Raw genomic sequence first — 25,729 nt, 5'->3', positions numbered from 1 at the left:
GAGACAAGCTTATCTCAAAACCTCTTGCTTCTCTCTGAACATCCAGAATAGGCTACTGGACATTCCTTTCGAGGGAGAGTTCCTTTTTGACCAGAAGGCTGATGACTTTGGAAAAATGTAACGAGTCAAATTAGCTGCAAAATCGCTGGGCCTAGCTGCGCAGCCGGCCGAAAATGCCTTTAGCTTTGCCTCTAGAGATGGAGGCTACAGGCGCTATGTGCCTTTTGTCAGGAAGGCACTCCTCCCACAGGCCAGGCAAGGGCAGAAGCTTTTCTCGCGCCCCAGAGAGGCTTCTAGAGGCCAGCGGCAGGGGCGGCTCTGCCCTCCTAGCCAACTTACTGGTTGGCAGAGCATTGGCCACAGTGGCAGGAGGTTACCACTGATACCGGGGCCCTACAGCTAGTTTGGTGGCCTTATTGCCTGGCCTGTATAAGAAAACCACCGGACAGACCCACTCCAGCCCTTCCACCCCCACCACCTCCAATCCAACCGGGACAGAAGAACCAGGAAGAACTTAGTCGTGTTGTTGAAGGGTGCCATGGAAGATATACCGCTCGAACAGAGGGGCTCGGGATGGTTTTCCCAGTATTTCCTGGTGCCCAAAAAGGGAGGAGGTCTCTGCCCCATTCTGAACCTCAGGTCTTTGAACAAAGTAAAGACACGTTCAGGTTGGTGGCATTGAGAGAAATTGTCCACACTCTCGAACTTCAGGACTGTCTGGTGTCATTAGATCTACAGGCCGCTTATTTACATGTGCAGATGCATCAAAAGCACAGGAAGTTCCTGAGCTTTCTCATAGGGGACAAGAACCATCAGTTCAAGGTACTTCCCTTCGGGTTGACCTCCACTCCAAGAGTCTGACACCAAGCTCATGGTGGTAGGCACAGCTCACCTCAGGAGATACAAGGTCCATGTATTCCCATACCTGAATGGCTGCCTGGCAGATCTGAGGGAAGTCGGCTGGACAGGTCTCGTCTCATATTGAGGGCACCTGCATGCTACTGCACAAGCTGGGCTTCTCCCTGAACTTGAAGTCCCATGTGACACCAGTCCAGAGGCTCCAATTCATCAGGGCAGTCCTAGAAAACCGGGTAGGGAAGGCCATGCCTCCTGAGGAGAGAGTCCACAGCATTGCGCAGATGGTGGATTTGTTCGAGAACCACGCCACCTTACCAGCAGCTTCCTTACTCTGCCTCTTAGGCCTCATGACCTCCTGTATTTTTCTAGTTCCAGAGGCCAGTCTACGCATTAAATCCCTTCATTGTCTCATGAGAAGCCAGTGGTCACAGAACCTGAGAGCCCTCACGGATTCCCTCAGGGTGTCAATGCAATGGTCAGCAACCTCAGTTTGTGGACCGACCACACAAACCCTTCTGGCTTCCTTGGCATCAGGCCAGAGTGGTAACAGATGCGTCTCTGAAGGGTTGGGGTGCTCACTGCGAGGACTTGCAGGTGAACTGCCTTTAGTCGGCGATGGAAGCAAGGTGACTCATCAACAGGCTGGAGTTGCGAGCCATCAGGCTAGCCCCAAGGGCTCTTGTCCAATCTCTTAAGGGGAAGCATGTCCTGATTCTGACCAACAACACAGTGGCCATGCACCACCTGGACAGGCAGAGAGGCATGCGCTCCCTCCTCTGCAGAGAGGCGATGCAGCTGTGGATCTGGCTATCGGAGAACCAGATCACGGTTTTAGCAGTTAATCTGGCAGGAATAGAGAACAGCTTGGCGGATACTCTGAGCAGGCAGAGCACGGTCTCACTCAAGTGGGAAGTGTGCCAGGAAGTCCTGGAAGAGGTCTTCTCCCTGGGGTATGCCAGCAGACGACCTGTTTGACAGAGTCCAAGTACAGAGAGTTTTGCTCGAGATAATTCCCAGTGAAAGGCACGCTGGGGGACACCTTTCTGGTGGATTGGACCTTCCCTCTCCCACTTCGCCTTCCCCATCCCTCTCCCCCGATACAAGTCATTCCATGGGTTCTGAGGAGGTTGAAGAGGTTTTGAGTCGCCATGAGCTTGATCGCCCCGGACTGGACGAGGAGAACTTGGTACTCCGATCTCTTGGATAGGACCATCTGTCCACCTCACCGGTGTCCTCAGTGCCCGGATCTCCTGACCCTGTCAGAAGGTTGGGTACTTCACCCAAATCCAGAGTTCCCATCCTACATGCGTGTCTTTTGAGAGGATGAGGTGTTAGCAAAGATTTCTCTTTACTGCACATTTCCTTCCATCTTTATGGAACCGCCAAACCTTTTGGCTTTTATTTTTGAATCTGACCTGTACTTTTTGCAGTGCAGTGAAGCCTTAAGCTCCACTAAACTGGCTTTTGCTCATATGTTATGGGGAAACTGACATGGTCTTCAGGCTGTCAGTACTGGGAGACATTGTTTCCCTTAGCCGTGTTACTACTTTTGGTTACTTTTGTATCACTTCTGGTAACTTTTTTGCATTGTACAATGCAGCTTACACTGCAGTACAATGGGGTACATTTTTGTTTTGAGAGGAGTTTTTGTTACTCTAGGTGTGCTAAAAGGATAAGCTGTTGGCAGCAGTGACCTTTTCCCCACTTTCGGGTATTTTTAGTTTTAGCCTTACCGCGTTTGGCTGCTTACTGTGGCTACTGGTCAAACATGGCAGTGCCACAAGATTGTCGCTTGACCTTTTGCCATCTTGTTTTTTAGCCTTCTTGCCCTAAAATGCCAGGAAAATCCTTTTATAAGGACTTGCAGTGCCTGGGAAAGCAGAAGCTTTTGGCGGGCTACTGAAGGGCTGTGTACACTTGAATGTGTAGAAGATTTGAGTCGTGGCGCAGGGAACGCAAGGTCTATCCCATCTCTTCCCCCACCTCTACAGTGATGGAGTTCTGTCTGTCACTGGCCTAAACAGGCCTTCAGGTTGCCACAGCCAAAGGATATTTGGCGGTCTTGTCTGTGTTCAAAAGGTCCACGGATCAAGGTTCTTTCTTTGCGATCCTGGTTCTGGCCCAATTCCTGAAGGGCCTTGTGAATGTTTCCACCAACTCCTTTTGTTGTGCCAGACTGGGATTTAAATCTAGTTCTAACATTCTTGATAGCGGCGTCATTTGAGCCCATGCATTCCTTTTCTTGGAGACTTCTCCTTTTAAACAGCCTTTTTGGTTGCGATCACGTCATCCAGGAGAGTTTGTGAGGTGCAGGCTTGGTGCTACAAGTCCCCATTTCTTGCGTTTGAGTTCCACCTTTCTCAGTCTGAGATTTACTGGTCGTCTACCCTCCACCACACCCCTCTGAGGAGAAGTGGTTCCACTGCTTAGATCCCAAAAGAGCCCTGAGCTTTTCCGTCCATAGGACGTCTAAGTTCCGAAAATATGACCAGCTGTTCATGGCATTCATTGTCCCACAGGGGTCTAGCTGTAACTAAGCAGACTCTCTCATTGGATTATTCTTTGCATTGCAGAATGTTATTAGTCGGAAGGCAGGGAGCTTCCTCCCGGCATCAGGAGACACTCAATGAGAAGGGTCTCTGCGTCTACAGCCTTGCAGAGCAGAGTTCCCATTAGGGACAACTGTCATGCGGCTGCATGGTCGTCCTTGCACATGTTTGGCGGGCACTATTTATTTATATTTTTATAGTGCTGGAGACGTGGCCCAGTGGCATTGAGAGCGCTAGCACAAGACACACAACAATAAAGCAGGGTCTTATGGCAGGAGGAACATGTCCATTAGGGGGGTTATTCAAATAAGGTCTTCAATTTGCTTTTAATGCTTGCGAGTTTGGGACATAGCCTCAGATCAGGTGGGAGGGAGTTCCACAGATATGGAGGGGAGGAAGGAAAACGTCCCTCCTTCACTTGTGACAATTTGGACTTTTGTGTCTGGAGCAGGCCTGTATTGTTAGATCTCAGACCCCATATGATTGGCAGCCAATTGAGCTGTATCCCCAGGTCTGAAGGGCTCTTGCCATGTAGGCAGGAGTGTGCAATGCTCAAGGTGCGGAATAGAAATCGCTTGGCTATGGGCAGCCAATGCAGTGATGTACGAGCTGTAAATACGTGATCAGTTTTACGAAGACCTACCACAACCCTCACTGCGTTGTTTTGGACTTCTTGGAGACGATTGATTTCTGCTTTACCCATTCCTTGGAGGATACTGGCACAGAAATCCAGTCGGTTTCTGATGATTGCTCTGGCTAACGTGACAGTTTGGTACATCAAGAAAAGGTCTAATCTGTGCCAGTAGTTTAATATAATAGGATGAGTTAGCTACCAGGCTGCTAATATGAGCCCTCATTGAGAGTTCTCGGTCCAAGATAACTCCCAGAGTCTTCACTTTCTCAAGGGTTGGTAAGACGGTCAGCAATTTGCAAGGACAAGTATGCTTTGTCCAACTGGCGCAACTTGGCGCCAGTACCCACGATGATGATCTCAGTTTTGGCATTGAGCTAGTCCATTGAGCTACATCCAGTGGTGTATTTTGCTGTAGGTGGTGTTGATAGTTTGTGTCTTTGGCGTACTCGCCAGATAATGAAAATAGACACTGTGTATCATCCGTGTAGTTAGCATAACAAGTTTCTTCGGCATCCAATAGGTTGAACAGCATGATATTAAATAAGGTGGGGGAGAGACATGATTCCTAAGGTTCTCCATAGTTCAAAGCGGTACCCTCAGACATTAACTCCTCATAAACACCCTGGCCGTTCGCTCTGATAGGAACAAAAGCACCCAGCTGACTGCTTCCTGTAAGGAAAAAGACTTTCACGTAGTCTACAGGCCAGGATGCAGTGGTCCGCCAGGTCAAAAGCTGCTGTAAGATCTAGGAGCATAAGTAGTGAGGCCTTTCCTTTGTCCATGAATTCTAGGATATTTGTCTTCACGTCGAGTAAAGTGGACTCGCTGCTGTGCACTTTACGAAAATCTGACTGTTTCGGGCCCCGTATGTTGTTAGTAGCCAGGAATGCCTGAATTTGCTTATGCATAGTTTTATCCAGAATCTTCAGAAGAAAGGGGAGTTGGTAATTGGGCGATAATTTCCAGCTATGTCTGGATCGAAGGAGGGCTTTTATTTAGCAGGAAGGTGATCCAGGCTTGCTTGACATCAAAGGGACTGACATTTCCTTAAAAGATGCATGGACAAATTTAGTCTTCATATTGTCTGGATGTTGCCTGCGGGGCTGATGCACGTTTTGGTAGGGCAGTTCTGCAAACTCTACTACTGTAGCACTTTCTGCCCATCTCTGTGGTCCTACCTGCTTGGGGAGTTTACCAGATGAGGAATCTGTGGGAGAAAAGCAATCCATTGAAGGAGAAATTACTTACTGTAATGTTCTTTGTATGTATTCTTCTCCCGCAGATTCCTCATCGCCCCTCCCATCCTTTCCCACTCAAAGTTCTTTCGGCTTGGCTCATCTGTCTAAGTGAAGGGACGCTTAGTGATGGCTCTGAGGTGACCGCTTCTATCTGGCTAGGCGATTGTCTTTAAAAAAAAAAAAATGTACTCTCTCAATTTTTCTCTCATTCTTGGAGTTTTCACCCTTTTGGAATGTTTCCGATTGTCAAGTTTTTCACAGGCTGGTTAACCTATTCTCCCAACATTTTCCTCTGCAGCGTTCAAGCACAGGGAAAAAGGGCAAACTGGGGTATGGGGCGTAGTGATGTATTATATATACACGGTCACGTCCGGAACTATCGAGCAAGACGGATCAAAGGCTGAGTCGAGGTCCACTACGCAGGCCCCCTGCCGAAAGGTTTCAGAGCAGCAGAGCTGGATGAGGATATCTGTCAGATGAGGAATCTGCGAGAGAAGAAACCATAGACTGTTGCAATAAGTAATTTCTCCTTTGCTGGTACTGAGGGTCTTAGTTGATTGCATGTTTAAGGCCTGCCTTTTACATAGCTGCTCATTGGGTTGGTTAGAATTAGGAATGTCTCTTTCCAGAATGCTGGGTAACGCTGTAGTTTATTGGTTGACTGTAAAATAAGGAATGGTCTCTACTTTGACACATGTTTTGTTTGAGGCCTGTTTCTATACTTCAATTTTGGAATTTACATCATACCTGCAAACTGAGCACTATCTTCTTACAATCAGTTTTCTGGATTTGTGAGCAAGTTTTGAAAACATTCAAGGTGCTGGTGCAGCCTTGAACAACCTGTCTACTTTTAATGTGGAATGTAATGTACATAGTTTATTGCTGTTTACTTGTTAGTGAATTCTATAGTTACTTTTTAGTTCACACATGTATGTAAATGTTTTTCAGCCGCCCTCAAAGAACAGAAGGGAGAGGACGGAATTGAAACCAGATTATTTTGATCCTGGGTCAATAATGGACGAGTCTGTAAGTTTACTTTCAACATCGTACTTTCAACATTTAACACTGGAAGATGTTTATTTGCAAGATGTCACAAAATTTTACAGAACGAGTTGTTATATGGTGCTTTATTAATCTTGTAAACTAATTATATGGGGGTGCTTGGACCAGTTGAAACTAAGGGGTCGGGGGGGGGGCACGGTCTTTCTTGACATCCCTGTGGGCTCCTTCCACCCTAGCCCCCAGAATGTTCCAACTGTATAGAGGGAAAGAGAGGCAGAGACTGGGAGGGACGCTGCAGCGATCACGGAAGAGTGCAGTTGAGGATGCGCTGAAAGCAAGAGTGTATCCCCCTTCAACTGCCTATACTTGGCAGAAGTCGGCAACCTTAACAGGTCGGCGAACAAAGGAGGCAAACCTGGTTTGCCGCGCAAAATAAAACACAATAAGGACTTTAACAAAAAGAAATGGCAATCAAACCCAACCAGAGCCGAAATAAAAAGTATTTGGTCAAGCGGGTTTAAGTTCGAGGCTAATATAATAGCCTAAAACAGTACCACGTTTATATAGTATAATCGCGGTAGAAACGTTTGGGTAGATACCACTGCCACCAGCCAAGTCTTAGTGTTAAGAGAGCAAATAAAGCTCAGAGAGGTACAGACAAAAAGGGATACGAATTAACCATTTCCAATACTCCATGTAAGATGGGGTGTACTGGGTCTGTAGTTTTAACTGACTGCATAAAGTAAATGGCAACTTTACCTGTTTCTGGGGGACAGTAGTCCGCCCCAGAAAAATGGAGTCCGTGGGAAGTCTCAAAGACGACCCTGTGTCACTGCACGGAAGGTGCTGTGTAACACACACAAATGGGGCTCATGGTGTGGTGTAGCTCCAGAGCCCAAGATCACACAAACAGTAGAAATACACATGTAAGAGTGGGGAAAAGGGGCTCACACTCTTACCAGATGGAAAGAATAAACCCCTGAAATCCAGCAAAGCTGCTGAGGGACTCACTAGGTGAGGGAAATTAGCCATAAATGAGTATTCTCCCTAACACCATGCTAACCTGGAGCTCATCCAGGGTGCCAGAAGCAAAGCTACCCGGAGCCAATATAAGAGCAAATACTCCAGATTCTGTCATTGGGCCGACTCTAAGGAGATTGTCCCCGTTAGATGCACGTTGGATGACATACTCTCCTTCGCGGCACACCTCGCCCACTCAGGAGTATGGTTGGACACATGCCGCATCTATCTGGCAGCTATAGGGGCCTACAGAAATTTGAAGGAGGGTGTCTTCTCCTCCGCTAACCCGGTGCTCAAATGACATCTGGCGGGCCTCCACAGGATCTACGCGCCTATAAAGAAGCCACACCCAGTTTGGGACTTCAATGGAGTCTTGGGTGCCTTAGCACACAAACCGTTCGAGCCAATGACGTCAGCGGACATCAGGCTGGTCACCCTAAAGACAGCGCTGCTCGTAGGCCTCACCTCCGCGCGCAGAGTCATCAAAATCCCAGCTCTGGTGGCATCAGAGCCCTACACTACCTTTCACAGGGACAAGGTGGTCCTCCGGACGCACCTTGCGTTCCTACCAAGGTAACCACCTCCTTCCAAATAAACGAGGAAATAGTGTTACCTATCTTCTGCGCTGACCCCAAGGATGAGATTCAGAGGGTCTTGCTCCGTCTGGATGTCAGTCGTGCGCTAAATACTACCTGGACAGGACTAAGGACTTCTGCAAGTCAGATGCCCTCTATCACTTTCGGTGGTTCAAGGCCAGGCAATCGGCCTCCAAGGCCTCCATAGCAAGATGGATGCCCGCGGCCATCAAGAAGGCCTATGAAGGACAGCACACACCAGTACCCACCAATTTGCATGCCCATGCGGTCTGAGCCACGACCATCCCGTTCCAACGGCATGTGCCGTGGCAGGTCATCAGCAGGGCGGCTACCTGGGCCACCCCTTTGGCTTTCTGCAAGCACTACTGCTTGGACGCTGCCTCTAGATCAGACGCGGGTTACAGGCAGGCGGTTCTAAGAAATCTTTTTGCTTATGGAGGGTCTCAGTTGTAATCGCCCATACAGTATGGAGGAAAGGGGACGGGACGTAAGAGTGATTAATAAGTACTCACCATAGTGACTAACCTACTCTTAGTCCATAGTCCCCTTTCCTCCATACATTCCACCACCACCCCCCCCCCTCCTAATAATACTGGTGTCATTAGGCAATGCTGAAAGTTGTCGACTCGACCCGTCAATGGGGACTGAGGAGTGGCGCTGGTGGGAGGAGACAGGCGAGCGCATACTCCCAGTGCAGCGAGCCTCTAAATTTAAAGGGGAAGATGATTTTTCTGGTGCAAGGGATGCCCTCTTACAGTATGGAGGAAAGGGGACTATGGACTAAGAATACGTTGGTCACTGTGGTGAGTAACTATTTTTTTCTCCATTCACTGTACTGTAAGATTAATAAAGAAAGTGAATTAAGAAATAGAACCAGTTAAGTAATGAAGACTTTGAGAACCAAGGTTCCAACCTTAAAGTCTTTCCCTAGCTAGGAAAAAGGGTCATAGTGTCCTTAGTCCGAGATCCCAATAAAGGTCTTTTCAAGAGGTTAGGAGTCTATGGATGTTTTACAATGAGTAGTGGATTTCAAAGTTCAGTAAAAGCAAGTGGAAAGTCTTCAACCCTCTCCCAGTCCAACCACCTTAGGGGAGGATGCCAGGCTTGAACACCACAAGTCTGGGCTAGGCAGGGGAGAGATGCGGCTAGAACATTGTGTGGAAACAGAGAAATTGACATGAGGCCGGGAAGCCCAAAAGGAAACACACCAACACAGGTTACAAAGGACATACAAAGCGCTTTATTTCAAAGTTACAAAGTTACCAAAGTCAATTGACATGCGAATAGCTATTCGGCCCTCTGACTAACACACGAACCTTCAACGTTAGGTTCGCACTGAAAGTGGGAGAGACCGATCATCGGGATGCTTGGGTTTTTATACATTTAGTACTGCATTGGCCAGCTCTCTTACAAGTTAACCATTTCTGGAACCATGGCTAGGGTTCGTAGCCAGGTCGAACACACAATTTCCATACATTAGATCAGTTCCGCTGATACGGTTACATATTTACACATAGGTTAAACAGAGGACAGGGTCTTAGTTCATGACCCTAACAAGTAGCCTGCGGACATATTATTCATTCACGTGTGCGGAGGTCACCATGGCCGAAGTCTTACTCGAAATGTCATTCGGCCTCCATTTTGTGATTCAGGGTGACTTCCACACTGCAAGAGTACCTAAAATGGCGGCTAGATTCAAGATGGCGGCTTACACAATGCATTAAGGTCAAGACCTTGCCGCGGAACCTATGTACATAGTATCCTTTAGACAGCTTGGCGTAGGCCAACATACATTTAAACGATGCGATTGGGGTCATAATATTATATCGATTTCCACAGACCCTCCTTTTGGCCTATGCCAAGTGCTAAAACATTATTTCCTAATACTTTTGAAAATACTTGAAGGCATTAGCATCCATAGGTTCCGCATCATTGTCTGAAATGTCAATAGCCATAAAGTTGTTCATAAGAACTTCTTGCAACATGAATTCTTTAGATGCTGTCTTCGGGGTATATATTCTACGCCCTATTGCGCTCATAACTTGGGCACAACATCCCCCTATCATTCCACATATACTCGGGAGGCATTGAAAACAGCAGCAAAGGAATAACAGAGTCCCTAAAATACCTAAAATAACAGAAAGCACCTTCCACCCCCAAGATCGTAGAGAATCCCAAAACCAAGTACTAAGGCTCCAGTCTCCTACAGGGATATGGACTTCAGAACTAAGAGTGTGTAAATTCTGAATTGCTTTGAATATTGTTGGTGACGAATCTGGTACGAAAACACAGCAAGCGGACCCCACTAATTTACATACTCCACCTCGTTCAGCTAAAATGACATCTAATGCCATTCGATTTTGAAGTGCTACCAATCTTATCGCCTTTTGCTCTAAGGTCATATTGTAAAGTATGTCCGTGGTCCGGTTGATTGTTTTCTCCAACACCCTCGCTAATCCCCTCCTGATTTCTGAATTTGCTATTTGTCCCCAGAAGGGAACTACTGATTTGGCTATATCCCCGAACACTTGTCCAGGGGTATCTCCATCATTATCCCGTTGCGGGCGAGCCTTAGATACCTCTAAGGTACTGGCTATAAATACACCTGGTAACAATATCCCTAAATAACAAGCCCCCTGCCAATCCTTGGGCAACCAGGGAAAAGCTAAACTACCACACACAAAATAAACCGGTCCCCCTACATACAAAGGCCTATTTTCCCCAGTCAAATTTACAATATTTATACAAGGCTCGAAATCTCCCATTGGCCTAGTGCCGTTTCTTTGTACACAGAAAGGGACAGAATCAGGACTATGATTTACAAAATAAGAAGGAGGCATGGCATCCTTATTGCCTATCGGAGCCATCTTGAAAGAAACTAGATTTTGAAAAGGAAAAGAAAGTTTATCAGACGGCCTAATAGAAGCGATATTAGGTCTACTCCTATTTGCGAAAAGCGAGCATCCCAGGGGAGTCAATTCACGTTTTTCAAATTCATTCAAATTAGTCCCATCGAAGTTCCCTGAGATGCTATCATTCCATCGGCCAAAAAAGAGTGCTCTAAGAGAGGCATAGCAAGAGGTTGTTAGAGGTAAGGGATGTATATACCATCCCAGTCCCTTGTTCCCATGTTGTGGTAAGTGAGTGCAGACCCAACAATTACTCCTATTAAAAATAGCATGCGTAGCATTCATCACTATCATCAAAGTGTTATTATAATATTTCTGTCTATGCCAAGAGTCCCTAGGGGACAGAGTGTGAAGGTGTACAGAGGGAGTCAAAACAGTTGGTACAATTTTGGTCGGTAACAGAGGCTTCAAAGGATAAATTTCTTCGAAGTACCAAAGTCCCACAGCAGCAGTTGCAAAACTAACAATAATCAAAACGAGAACACAACAGTACGTTTTCGGGGCCCAGGCACATTGTCCATTGTTCGAATTGGTCACCTCCTTATCTAATAGTTCAATACGAGGAGCAGCGGTGAAGGCGGCAGGCATCATGGTTATCCCGATCGACGGCCCCAATGTTCGTTGCTGGCGGCACTTCGGCCGCGCGACTTCTTAGTCCTTCCCAACCCTGGCCAACAGAACCCCCCCTTTTCTTTGTTCCAAAAAAAAGGGAAGACGATAGTATTTCAATCACTCCTTTTTCTTCCAGATGCACGATACTCGTGCAGCGATTTTATTTGCGTGGTCGAAGGTTGTACCGGATGGTACCCAAGTTTGTTGAATCCAAAAGCAAAGTATCGTCGCTCCCTGAGGGGAGCGTCGTATCAGTAGCGATGGAAGTCGCAGAGCTCGAAACAAGGTTTTCCGGAAGTGATTGATCACGGGAGTGCGGAGACAAAATGGACGGCTCCCCGAGCTCCTCCGGCTCAGAGAACTTCTCCGACGCACTCACAACGCTGCCTACTACTCCGAGATCAGAGAGTGTAGCACCAGCGAGGGGTTCTGTTTCTTCTGTAACGTGTGGCGTCGGGTGAGGGATCTTCTTGATATGTGTTGCATGTATCCAGTTCTTCTTTCCTGCCACCCGCACTGCCGTCCTGGTGACCAATAAAACCTGGTAGGGTCCCCGCCAGCGAGGCGCGAGACAGGAAGACCTTTCGTAGGTCTTCACCAGGACCCAGCTGCCGGGCAATATATCGTGTCCTGGGCCCGTAAACCGTACAGGTAAGGCAGCATTCACCTGGTGGTAAATGAAATACAGATTTTTAGTCAATTGATTACAATAGTCTGAGCAATACATTCTCCACATCCCTCAGGGCTTTAGGTTTAGGGAGACCCCAAATATTAGCAGGCCTTCCCATTACTACCTCGAATGGAGAGAGACCAGTTCTAGTCTGGGGTGTGGTGCGCATAGCTAACAACACAATAGGTAAAGCATCTGGCCATTTTAATTTAGTGTCGGCACATGTTTTTGCAAGTTTGTTTTTCAAAATACCATTGTGTTTTTCTACCAACCCCGCACTTTGAGGGTGCCTAGCTGAATGAAAACGTTTCTCTATCCCTAAGGCAACACATATTTGCAACATTACGGCTGCGATGAAGTGGGGGCCGTTGTCCGACCAAATTATCCTCGGGAGCCCAAATCGAGGAAAATAGTCTTTTACCAAGATCTTTGCGGTGGTCATGGCGGTAGCATCTTTGACGGGGAAAGCCTCGACCCATTTGCTAAAAGCACAAATGATAACAAGAACATATTTCAAGTTATTACATCACTCCATTTCAATAAAATCAAGGTGAATGGTTTCAAAGGGGACAGAGGGGGGCCCGAAACTTCCCCTTGGAGTCACTGTCCCTTTACCCACATTGTGCTGCAGGCAAATCATACAGTTCTGGACGAGTCTTTTTGCAATTTCCAAAATTTTATCATTCACCCAAACCTGCTGTAATATCTTCGCAATTTGCTGGGCACACACATGTGTTGGACCGTGTGCCATCGTGACCATTGCTAATACATAAGAATCAGGAAGCAACCATTTCCCGTCAGATGCGTCCACCCAACACCCTTCGTCATCCAATTTCCCCATGCCTTCAGCCCATTTCCTAGATTCTTCAACAGAGGCATCAGTCTGAATATCTCGCACAGACCCAATGCCTTCATCTACTATACAACCATCTCTCACTTCCCTTGAGGTGTACATGTCTGTGCTAAGGTCTGTAGCTGTTTGTCTAGCTATCAAATCTGCAAAAGCATTTCCTCTTCCCACATTGTCTATGACCTTGCGATGTGCTGCACATTTCATGATTGCTAATTGTTCAGGGAGTGAGAGCGCTAAAAGTAGTTGTACTATTAAGGGACCATGCTGAATCTTGGTCCCGTGTGAGGTCAGAAACCCTCTTTCCGACCACAGTTTTCCGAAATTGTGAGCCACCCCAAAGGCGTACTGACTATCCGTATAAATGTTGTCTCTATGCCCTTGGGAGAGCTCACAAGCGCGGGTCAACGCTATAATCTCTGCGGCCTGCGCGGAGTTATGCGGAATCCTTTTAGTTTCTACGATCTTGTTCAAAGTAGTAACTGCATAAGCAGCTGTAGATGTGCCATTCGGAAGTTTAAAACAGGAGCCATCACAAAACAGCTCCCCTTCCGCATTCTCCAAAGGAGTATCTGAGAGGTCTATTCTGCCCTTTGTTTCTTGTTCGGTGGCATACAGGCAGTCATGTGATCCGTCATCGCCGCAAGCAGTAGTTTGCGGGAGAGGCAAAAGTTCAGCCGGATTGAGAACACAACACCTTTTAATTTGGATATGAGGAGCAAATAGAACTAATTCGTACCTGGTCAACCGGGCAGAAGTAAGGTGTTGTGTTTGAGTTTTATTCAATAGAATATCGACAGAGTGAGGTACCATCAAAATTAAATCGTGGCCTAGGACCATCCCCTCACTCTGTTTTACAGACGCAGCGGCAGCAGCAACAGCGCGCAGACACCGCGGCAAAGCGCATGCGACAGGATCGAGGGCGGAGGAATAATAGCCGCACGGCCTATTCTTCCCTCCATGTTCCTGTGTTAACACAGACAAAGCACATCCATTACATTCATGCACAAACAACACAAAGGCCTTATCGTAATTTGGTGTACCCAGAACCGGTACTGAACACAGCGCGGCTTTGAGAAGCTCAAATGATCGTTGATGTTCCGATTCCCATGGCAATGGCAGAGAAATGCCCTTCTTCGTCAAAGCCAACATCGGTTTTACCACTAGGGCAAAGTTCGGGATCCACAGTCTACAGTAGGACGCCATCCCTATCAGGGCTCTGACTTCCTTCTGTGTTTTTGGGACAGACATGCCAGAAATGTGTTTTATTCGTTCAGGTGTCAATCTTCTCCCCTCCTTTGACAGGAGGTAGCCTAGATAGGCAACCTCCTGACAACAATATTGAAATTTCTTAAGTGAAGCTTTGTGACCATTTTCAGCTAAATGTACAAGCAACAATATAGTGCCTTCTTTACAAGCTTTCTCAGAGTCTGCAGCCAGGAGCAAATCGTCTACATATTGAAGCAGCGTGCAAGTAGGTGGTAATTCAAGGGTGTCGAGCTGCTCTTTTAAGGCTCTACTATAAATACTAGGACTTTCAGTATACCCTTGAGGTGCCCTTGTGAATGTAAACGAGCGTCCCCCCAAGGTGAACGCAAACAAATACCTGCTCTCCTCATGTATCGGAATACTAAAGAAGGCGTTTTTTAAATCTACGACACTAAAGTGTGTAGCCGTAGCAGGGATCATTGTTAAGATCGTTGTTACATCAGGCACGATTGGAAATTGTGGGGCTACCACCCGGTTAATAGCACGAAGAGCTATTATAAACCGGTACGGAATTGCATTGTCGCCTTTCTTATATACTGGCAAGATCGGGCTATTACATAAGCTACCTGTAATCTCTTCGATCACTCCACGATGTACAAAATCGGAGACAATGCATTTCAGAGCGCGCTCTCCTTCAATTGAAATTTTATATTGCGGAATGCGCGGTAGCTTAACCCCATGTTTCAATATTATCTTAACAGGATCGATGTGCAATATCCTGACATCATTATCGTCTATTGCCCACAAACATTCTGGGACAATGTCAAATTCGGGAGGTAGAGGTCGGGTCAAGTATTGGGAGTTAAAGGGTTGCTGTGGTGAAACTGTTAATCTTATTCCGTCAGGGGAACAATGAATCACTGCATTCAGTTTCTTCAACAAATTCAACCCCAGCAAATTTTCTCCACAGTTTGAAGTAAGAAGAAAAGGGCACTGGTCTGTAAAAGGACCCAAAGAAACGGATACCGGCGCAGAAACCGGACAAACAGTTGGTATGCCAGAGAACCCTATAGAGACGTTTGTTTGCCCTGACAGTGGGATGTTTGGAACCCTCGAATGGTCGATGGAGCACTTTTGTGCTCCAGTGTCGATCAAGAACTGATGTTTCCTATTCCCCACCAATAATTCAACATAGGGGCCCTTCTGAATAACGGGAATAGGTAAAGGTTCCAAACGCTGCTTCGGGCAATCCTAGTAAGGCAGAACTTCATCAAAGGGAAGTTCCTCAGAAAGATAGGCGGCGGAAGGGTGATCAAATATATTTCTCGAGTCCATACTCGGAGTCTGATTTTCCTGTGAAAAAGGTTGCTGTGGATCTTGTAGAAGCTGACCCCTATCAGGGCCCCCTGCTCCGGGGCGGCCCCTTGGTCGCCTACCCATACCTCCAAATGTGCCTCCTGACCTCTGACGAAGGGCAGGGCACTGTGCTCGCCAGTGACCTTCCTGGCGGCAATAAGCACACAGATTAATATTTATAGAATTTGGAGGAATATTTCCTCTTGGAATGTACTGACCTCTAGTCTGCGTCGTACCTCCTCTGGGGTTTCTGACAATTTGCTGCAACAATACCTTAGTCTTTAGGTCACCCCTTCTTTTTTCGATTTTCTCTTTTTCATTATTAACCCGATTCTCATAATACTGAGCCATATGCAAGACCTCTGACTGAGATTTTGCCTGCCAAGCGCTCTCTGAGGACATAATTTGTGACTGGATGTCGGGCAACAATCCACGCACAAATTTGTCCACAAACAACCTCTTCCCCGACTCTGTACCTAAATCCTGTCCACTGAAGTCGGAGAACACCTGTTCGAATCTATTAAAGAATTCAGTAGTACCTTCAGTTTTCCCTTGGACGCAGGCCGTAAGCTTGTCCCAAATAATCCTTTTTTCTGGGATTATAGTTTTTAATTTAGCAACTATTCTATCGGGTAAGGTAAGTATTACCTGGGGTGGTTTCTCACCAGCTGGTCGTTCCCCATCTATTCTAGTTAAGTTTACCCATGTATCCCCTAACCCCGGCACATCATCTATTGTTCGTACCTGTTTCCATACATCAACAGGTAAAAGCACTGGAAACAATAAATCCATGTCACTTAAGGATAACACAGAAGATTGCAAAACGGATTCTATTTCTTTGTAAAACCCTGTCGGGTTCTTCCTGATATCAGGGACTGATTGTCTAATCGTGTTCACTTCCTGTCGAGAGAACGGGACGTGAACAAACTGCGATACGTAATGTGCAGGGATATCCACCGCGGCAGCACCAGTCGCCGCGTTGGCGGGGATTTCTACTTTTGGGACAAAGGTCGGAGGGACCTCTCTCATAGGCAACTGAGATATAGGGACCTCCGACCGCTTACTGAGCAATAGGGCCAAATCGAGCGCTAAAGCAGCTGTAGAAGTGTCGGGCGAAAAAGCTCTTTTACAAATACCCAATAACTCTATGGGGCAACCAACCTTCTTCCTTATACATTCCTCCTGTAAGTGCTGTACCATCACTTGGATTACCTTCCTTTGCATCTCTACCGTGTATTGACTATATGTGTCATACTCCTCATCTGGCGGTATCGATGAATCCGAGATCCATCGAATCGCGTTTTTGGTACAAATTCGTACTTCCTCAGGTGCTGAACGTCGGCACGAAAGGAACCGTTTCTGTGCATACATCCTGTCGTCCTCATCATCCTCGTTTTGTAACCTTTCAAAATCCCTCCTAAACTCAAACAATCTGTCAACATGTCCATATACTTTCTGCTCTGTATCCCTCGAAAGTGCCAAGGCATTCAGATCTCTCACCCCTTGTGGGAGATCCGAAGTCTGCAATCTACCCCACATTACCCCTAAATGAATCCCCAGTCCTTCAATAAAAACGTTTTTCTCGGGAAAACCGTGCAAATTAGATAATGTTGAAAGTACATCAGTTTGATCACCTTTTTCCATGCAATGTTTAGCCCAAGCAAATAGTTCCTGTTTCCTGCCCGCAGGAAGAGTACTACGAGTCACAATTTTCGACCCTGCACCGGGATCTGATTTAGTGAACACGGGACTCCCCAGAATCGGAGGTGTAGGTGAACCTAACAAGGGTGCAGGGGAAAGAGGTAATGTAATAGACGAAATAGACAGAGGAGCGACAACCAAAGAACTAGGGGCAGTAGGCTGCGCAGGAGGAGTAGGAATAACGATAGGAGCAATAGCAGGAACGGGCAAGGTGCCCACAACGGGAGCATACGGAGGTGGCGCTGAAGAATCAGGCCTCCGTTCGTTTAATATCTTCTCAATAAACTCCTCGGAAACATGGAAATCTTTAGAGGGGTAAATTTTCTGGACTCCAAGCGAGAAAGCTCTATCCATCTTCTGGGTTTCATCTAATCGTTTTTCCTTGTCATACAACAATGCCTTTTCGGCATTCGTTTTATGACGTCGTGCATGTTTATCCCTACTTTTAAGCTGCTGTAATGCTTCCTTTTTCCAATTTTGTAACACATCAAAGGCTGCTGGCCTAGCCTTCTTTTTAAGCAAGATCGACTCTAAGTATTCAATACGGGGGATCTCAAAGCTACCATTGATTGGCCACTGAAATTCGGAGGCATTTCTGGTCTGTCTGTGCCAAATGTCATTAAATACAATACTACCAATGCCATACTTACAGTACATAGTACACGCCGGCGACCCCTCCTGTGGTGCCGGACGGCTAAATTCCAAAGATTGTCGATCGCTGCGGAACAGAACCCTAAAGCAACTAGACAATTTCCCAGGCATTTCTCAAAAAATTGGTGTTACCTGGTCCAATAATTGTGTCTGCAGATACAATACGCCAAATTCAAATTGTCAGGGTTAAATTAAGAGCCGGGTCACGACTGCACCTGACCAAACCTAAGGAGGACCGTACGGTTTACAAAGGACTTTAACTAACAAATTTTACCTGCGTTCGGTGGTTTCGGCAAATCTGCCCGCCTCGGAATTGGACCCTCGTCAAGATGCCGTGTCAGACCGCACGACTATCGCCCAAGGATCGGATCGTGCAGCGCTGCCGAGGTATCGCGTCTCGATCGGTCGGGCCCGCAGAATCACACCGTCCGATCCCGATTCGATAGTCTGCGTCAACCTTCAATGATCCGGCATCAATCTTGAGGGTCCCTATTCGGGCGCCAACTGTGGAAACAGAGAAATTGACATGAGGCCGGGAAGCCCAAAAGGAAACACACCAACACAGGTTACAAAGGACATACAAAGCGCTTTATTTCAAAGTTACAAAGTTACCAAAGTCAATTGACATGCGAATAGCTATTCGGCCCTCTGACTAACACACGAACCTTCAACGTTAGGTTCGCACTGAAAGTGGGAGAGACCGATCGGGATGCTTGGGTTTTTATACATTTAGTACTGCATTGGCCAGCCCTCTTACAAGTTAACCATTTCTGGAACCATGGCTAGGGTTCGTAGCCAGGTCGAACACACAATTTCCATACATTAGATCAGTTCCGCTGATACGGTTACATATTTACACATAGGTTAAACAGAGGACAGGGTCTTAGTTCATGACCCTAACAAGTAGCCTGCGGACATATTATTCATTCACGTGTGCGGAGGTCACCATGGCCGAAGTCTTACTCGAAATGTCATTCGGCCTCCATTTTGTGATTCAGGGTGACTTCCACACTGCAAGAGTACCTAAAATGGCGGCTAGATTCAAGATGGCGGCTTACACAATACATTAAGGTCAAGACCTTGCCGCGGAACCTATGTACATAGTATCCTTTAGACAGCTTGGCGTAGGCCAACATACATTTAAACGATGCGATTGGGGTCATAATATTATATCGATTTCCACAATTGCGCCCATAGAACCTTATGTAGATGGGGTGAAGGGGTCAAAACAGGTATGTTTTCTCACCCCCTGTACTCCAATACATTCAGGGACCACCGTAGAATTTCCAGAAATTGCTGCGCCGACTCGATGCATGCCTTTGTTCCATTGGAGGAAGCTCAAGAGTCACGGGTGCAGAGGTCTCTTAATGCGTTGGGTTCTTGGGTCCGGCTAGTTTGCAGTTGGACTGAATTCTCGACACTAAACCCACCAATTTCAGGACCACCATTCGGGCGACAACCTCAGGAGACTCCTCAGATGTGTTGCAGATGGCGAGCTGCGATGGCCACTTGAACAAAATGGTGGAAAGCGACCCTCATGGCGGCGACAAAGAATCTGGTCCTGCATGGGCTCCTCTTCGTGGTGAAGAGTTGAAACTTCTGGGAGGATCGTGCCATCCCAAAGCTCCACTCTGGACAGCGACCATTGCAGTGAAGTAGCCCAGAACAACTTCTTGCTAGCCCCGGGGGAAGATTCCTGGGCTGTCCAGAATGTTTCCAGCGTCTGGACCTCGAGCAGACTTTGGGATTGGTTGTTTCTACCAGTCCACGGGTCGAAGCACTGATGAAGGTCTTCTCGAGATCTGCTGAGCTAGACGGGGCTTTGCTTGGGAATTGAAGAAAGGGCTGCTGTCGATATTCCAATGAAGAGTTCTGGGTTTCCCGCCACCCGCTCTCCTTCGAGGGGTCTTGGCTCCAACAATAGTTTGACTAACAGCTGCAAGAGTCGTCCTTTTATCCAGGATCTGGGCTGGAGTTGCCGCTAGCCCACCAAACTGACAGGGGATGTCCAAACCTGATTAGCCTCTTGCCAATTTATCTTACCGGCAACGCAACAGAAGCACCTGGCAGTGATGTGGACAGGGTCCAAAGAGACACACCCTCCAACATCCAGCTAAAGACATTGACCACCACTCTGCCTGCAAAAGCTAGAGCCGTCCATGGTAAAGGTTTTACCATATATGAAAAATCCTGCCACTCAAAAGAAAAGAGGGCCAAAGAACAAGCAACGGTCTTGTGGCACTGCCGTTTTAGAGTACATGGAACTCTATCTGGCATTAAGCGGTAAAATGCAAAAGTACACAAGACTACAAAAAAGAAAACACTATAAAAGTATTTGCTGCCACTATCTCATCCTGGATCCACCATGCAAATAACCACAAAGTTGATAAAAAATAAAGTTTAAGGGACAGTGTCTATACTGCACTTCACAGAACGTGATGTGTAGGAAAAATTAACTAAGATCTTTACAATAGAGAACGAGTTATCCTGCGCTGATAGTCATAGGGACTGATCAGTGCCCCCAAACAGATGAGCTAAGCAAAGTAAGAATTCCACCTCAACGAACCTTTGGTGTTACCTGTGCTTTTTCCGACGCCTTCGTTGCCGGCTGAAAGGACTTTGCACTCGCTGGATGTGGCGCATGCTCAAGTTCTATGTGTCACGCACAAAGAGTTTCCGGAAGACGTCTCCACTTTTCATGAACTTTGGACCTGTGAACCATGGGAAAGCTTTGTCCAAGGCTTCCAGTTCCAGGTGGCTCTCCGGCTGTATCACACACTGTCACCGGTTGGCAAACCGACCGTTGCCCAGCCGTCTGAGAGCCCATTGCACCAGAGCGGTCGCTGCAGCAACGGCGTTCCTGTCTGGTGTGCCCCTGCTGGACATCTGCAGAACTGCTACATGGAGGTCTACGCACACCTTCACAAGATTCTATTGCGTCAACAGCGATTCCAGAGAGGAGTCCAGGGTCGGCAATGCAGTGCTACGCAACCTGTTAGCTTAAAGGTGAGCCTGTTCCTGAGATAAGAGTAATTACTTCTGTTGAACCTTGCCACCTCCCGTGGTTGTGTATGTATGCACTGCTGTGTATTCTTTATTCATGAGCATTTGAATCCATGCCAGACCCCATGCTGGAGAAGGAACAAGTTACTTACCTGTAACTGTTGTTCTCCAGCATGGGTCTGGCATGGATTCACATGCAAACCCTCCCTACTGCCCCTCTCCGGCTCTTCTTGGTCATGCTGGCACTTTACGCGCTACCAAATCTGAAGATGGTTTCTAGAGGAGAGGGCAGTCATTGGCTGGAGGCAGTATGACCCAGAGCTCAGTGCCTTTTTACAAACTGGAATTATTGGAGTGATGGGTGTGCACACCTTCCCCAGGTGAAGCGATGTCCACAAAGGTTCCCAGGGGCAGAGCTATATATAAGAGCCAATCGGCCTCAATGTTAATGTCTGCACCAACCGCATCTCAGAAACCTCTGAGTGTCCCCCCTCATGTTTCTCCAGTTGAATGGAGAATCTTAATGTTCGTAGACAGATGGAAAGGAAAGAAATACTTCCGATGCTTGTCCTCCAGTTGGTGGAACGGCCCCGGGTGTCGGAACACCACCCGAGGCCCCACCGTCAGGCGCCTCACCCTGGTCCCTTTTTCCACAGAAACTGTGTCAGACCTGGCAGTTAAGCGCAGAGAATCTTTCGACTTTCCACTTGCTCACCATGATTTGTTTTTTTCTTCACCTCACTTTGGCGCCTTTCTTCCTTCAATGCATGTTGGCTGCAGGAGGCTTCACGAGATGTGCATCCTGCGATCGCTCGTTCCCCAACCTCGGATCCCCATGCGCTCGGTCTTGATTGCCTGGGGCATGACCACTGCTAAGACGTTTGCGTGGCTTGCAGCGGTCTCGGTCACCGGGCCTTGAAGAATCGTCTAGCACGCTGTTGGGAGTTCTTACACGCTTCTCCAGGTCATCTTAAATAGGTTGCACTTACTCGATCAGAATTGTCCCTAGACCTAGTATGATGGCAAACTTGTCTGTCTCCCCACCCCCACCACCCCCAATCCAGCACGATCTGAAATGTCATCAGGCCTGGTACGATAGTCACTTGTTTTGTTCCTCCCCTCCCTTTCTGCACCCCTCTCCCTCACCTTTAGTTTTCTCCGGCTCTACCAGAAATGTCGTCAGGCCTAGTACAGTAGTCGCCTGTCTGTTTCCATTTCTTTCCCACTCTCCGCTCCTTGCCTTATATATGGCTTAGCTCTTGCGCTATCTGAAATGTTGTTGGGCCGAGTATGATAATTCATTTCACATCCTTATTGTTCATGGCCTGTAAGAATGTAATTGTATTTTCCCTTGTTCCCTCCCTTGCCTTGAAGCGCTTTGAAACACATTGTGTATAGGCGCTATATAAATAAACGATCGTATCATATCCAGGATCTCATGTCAAGATAAGGTAGGCCCTTTGTTTAGTACGGCGTGGAGACTCCTTCCCAGGGGTTTCTACAGACAAGGGTACCTTGGATTTTGGTTCTAGAAGCCCCAAGGCCGTTAAGGCTACCGGCTCCCAAGCTCAGGGGCTCTTCCGGTCGTTCCTGTTAGACAGAATTATATGCAGTACCCTTTGGGAACACCACACACAATTAAGACTACAAGTGACAGTACAAATTCACCTTTGGTACAAGCCTGTACTACACAGTTAAAGTGGTAGCGATGGCTGAGCAGCCAGACTTATCTCAAGAGTAAGTGAGCAGTATCAAATAGTTACACAAAGGACAGCAATTACTACGATTCAGGCAAACACTGACTCAAGGTTTTCAAGTGAAAGAATATACATTTATTTCACTCTTCAGTTGTATAACATTACACTATTATAAGCAGTTTAAAAATCACACTCTTAATACACCATACCACTCCCAATAGGTTCCAGACAAGTTAAGCTCACAAAATGAAGTGGGAGCAAAATGGCACTCTAGCAATTTCAAAGGAAGGGAAAAACAAAGTTAATAGAAATTGAACCACGCCAACAGGTAAGTACTCAAGGCAATTGAGCAAGAGGAACTACAGTGATCGAATCAGGTAGAAAAGGGTTGGGGCCTTTTGGGTAAAAAGTCTTTTGCTCAAGATCACACAGTTCAGGGTAGTTCGCGGTAAAGTTCTTGCCACGGATTCCGGATGAGGTTGGTTGGCAGAAAAGTTACTTCGAAGAGAAGGACAAGCCCTCGGTTTGGAGAAAGATTTCAAACACTTTCACCATGGCTGAACGGAATGAACAACCGTATTTGTACAGTACCTTAAAACGGAGAGGAAGCTGTAGCTGAGGCGGACGTTCCTGGTAGTTCCTGCAGGCTCACAGTTCCTGAAGCGACTGTCGGACTGACAAGAAGTAGGAAGACTTGAGGGTCCTGCACTACGCAGGGAAGAAACCAGCAGCAGAGCAAAGCAACAAATAAAAGTTGCGCTCCTTAAAACCCAAGCAGGGTCCGACCTTCCTGGCTATCCAGCCCACTGTAGCTCTATACAGCAAATTCGACCAGAGGAGGGGTCCTGGCTTGCAGTTTGGGAAACTGGTTGGTCCCACCAGCTCAAGGGAAGAAGTTTCCTGGAGGATCTTCTCTTTCGTTGGATTCTGAAGATTCAGACCTGCAGCAGGGCTTCACCAGGCAGTTAAGTCGTTGTAGGGGTCCTCTTTCATCAGCTCCTGGTTGGTTCTTTCGTTCCAGTGGCGACTCTGCCTTTCCAGTCCCAGAGACCTGCTTTTTATGCAGTTTTCCCCCATTCATACAGCCTGGCTGTCAATCACACAGCAGGGTGGCTGTCCTGGCAAGGACAGTCACCCAGCCAATCAAACAGGAGTGCGACTTGGGTTACCAAGGGAACCCATGGCAGGGGTCCGAAGACCCCTCCCTCACATCCTGCCTACCCAGACTTTCAGGCGCCTTAAGGAGGACTTCTGTGCAGAAGCCTGCGAAAAGATGGCGAACAAAGGGACCAAACCTGGTTTGGCGTGCAGAGTAAAACACGAGAAAGACATTTACAAAAAGAAATGGCGAATAAGCCCAGCCGGAACTGTAATCAAATAAATATGGTCAAGCAGGTTTATGTTTGAGGCTAATGTAATAGCCTAAAACAATACCATGGTTATTTAAGATAACCGCAGTATAAAAAATAGGGTAGTTACCAATGCCACCAGCCATGTCTTGATGTAAAGGGAGCGAAACAATGCTCCAAAAGACACAGACAAAAAGGGATAAGAATTAACCCTTTCCAATACTACATGTAAGATGGGGTGTACTGGGTCTGTGGTTTAAAGTGACTAAAGTTAATGGCAGCCCCAGAAAATGGAGTCGGTGGGAAGTCTCAAAGGCAACCTTGTGCACTGCATTGAAGGTGCTGTGTAACATGCATGAAAAAAATGAGGCCATGGAGTAGGTGAGGCTCCAGTGCCCAGGATCGCACACAAAGTGAAAACACACACAGCAAAACACTGGTAAGAGTGGGGAAAAAGGCTCACACTCTTACTAGGTGAAAAAAATAAACCAACCCTAGAAATCCAGCAACGCTGCTGAGGGACTCATTAGGTAAGGGAAATTAGCCATTTATGAGGATTCTCCCTAACAGTTCCATCGACAGACCTGAGACCGGCAAGGCTACTGGCTCCCAAGCCGAGTCGCCCAGGGGTTCTTCTGGGTGGACCACAGAGGAGCGGTCAAGTTAGTCCTCTTCAGCTCCAGTGGGCAAGTGATCGTCGTGTTCTACTTCCCAGAGTCGGTCTGAAGCATGGTCCAACACGACTACCAGCTCTGTAGCTGAGGGCTCCCAGCCTACCGGAGCCACCTCTGAGGTCGTTGGGCAGGGTGATTTGTCAGGAGGCAGAGGGTGCGGAGCCTACCAGAGCCATCTGAGGTCGACGCTTCTGTTTCAGGTACTAGGGCCAAGGAGTGCCCTTCCATGTCCGAGCCAGTATGTGGCATGGGGCCTTTGTACCCTCCTTCCCAGGGCTTGGCGCAAGGCCCAAAGATGGCAGACAAGCACACGGCAGAGCCTGCCAGGCCAGCGGCTATCTTGAATTCTGGTCCCCTCGGTCCTTCGCCACACAGACCATGTAAGAAGGTTCCAGTCCCCTTTACTCGGGAAGCGGCGCTGGACTTTATGGTACAGGTGGTTGGTCTACGCAGGGTTACATCTAACCCTTGCAGCTTTTCAGCAACACGCCCCTGGTGCTGAGACGCTTCGATCGGGAAAGGAGGCCAAGTGCCTATGAGGGCCCAGCCCCACTCGACGGCAGCAGGCCAGGACTACTTTTTCAAGCACCTCATCCTCTTCCTCCTCCTTATGCAATCCCCACAGATGACGGGACTCCTTAAGGGTATCGTCATGCCTCCCAGACCGTCTGCCTCTGGGCCTCTGCCTGTTCCTCCTCGGGTCTAGGTCTTGCCAGCACCCTAGGGCCCCCTCCTCCTATACCAACACCTCCCCCACAGTTGCCAATGGTTCCACATCTATCCAGGACATAGACTCCCCTCTGTCTGGAAAACAATGGGTGGAGACGATGACGGCGACAACACCGATGACGTCCAATACGAAGAGCATTGAGCCTCACTAAAGGCGTTTCACGACTGTCTTCATGGCCTTCCAGAGTAATTGGGGGTCCCTCAGCCTGAGGAAGTCCCCCAGAAGTCAGCAGTGCTAGCAGCGGTTTTGGCAGGCCTGCTACGGGCCACTTGGACATTCCCCTCCAGAGGGATGTCCTGCAGTTGGCGAGAAAGGTCTGGGAGAAGCCCGGGGCCAACGCCCAGATGAACAAGAAATTGGACAGCCGATTCAGGCTTTTGGATGGGAAGCCAGTCCTCCTGGCTTCCCACCTCCAGCCACA

General features: G+C 47.6%; 1 protein-coding gene across 6 annotated transcripts in view; it reads left to right on the top strand.

Moving 5' to 3' along the window:
* STAG2 (STAG2 cohesin complex component) overlaps positions 1–25,729 on the top strand; it is a 2,060,662-nt gene that overhangs the window by 2,026,699 nt on the left and 8,234 nt on the right. For all 6 annotated transcript variants that reach the window (XM_069612659.1, XM_069612661.1, XM_069612663.1 and 3 more), the window contains exon 35: positions 6,228–6,305. In XM_069612659.1, coding sequence (XP_069468760.1) covers positions 6,228–6,305 — 78 coding nt within the window. The remainder of the gene's footprint in view (positions 1–6,227; positions 6,306–25,729) is intronic.

Source organism: Ambystoma mexicanum, chromosome 5p, assembly GCF_040938575.1.
Source record: "Ambystoma mexicanum isolate Mex_15411 chromosome 5p, UKY_AmexF1_1, whole genome shotgun sequence".
NCBI lineage: Eukaryota > Metazoa > Chordata > Amphibia > Caudata > Ambystomatidae > Ambystoma > Ambystoma mexicanum.
Note: the sequence above shows the minus strand (reverse complement) of the source record. Positions and strands in the feature narration are given on the sequence as shown.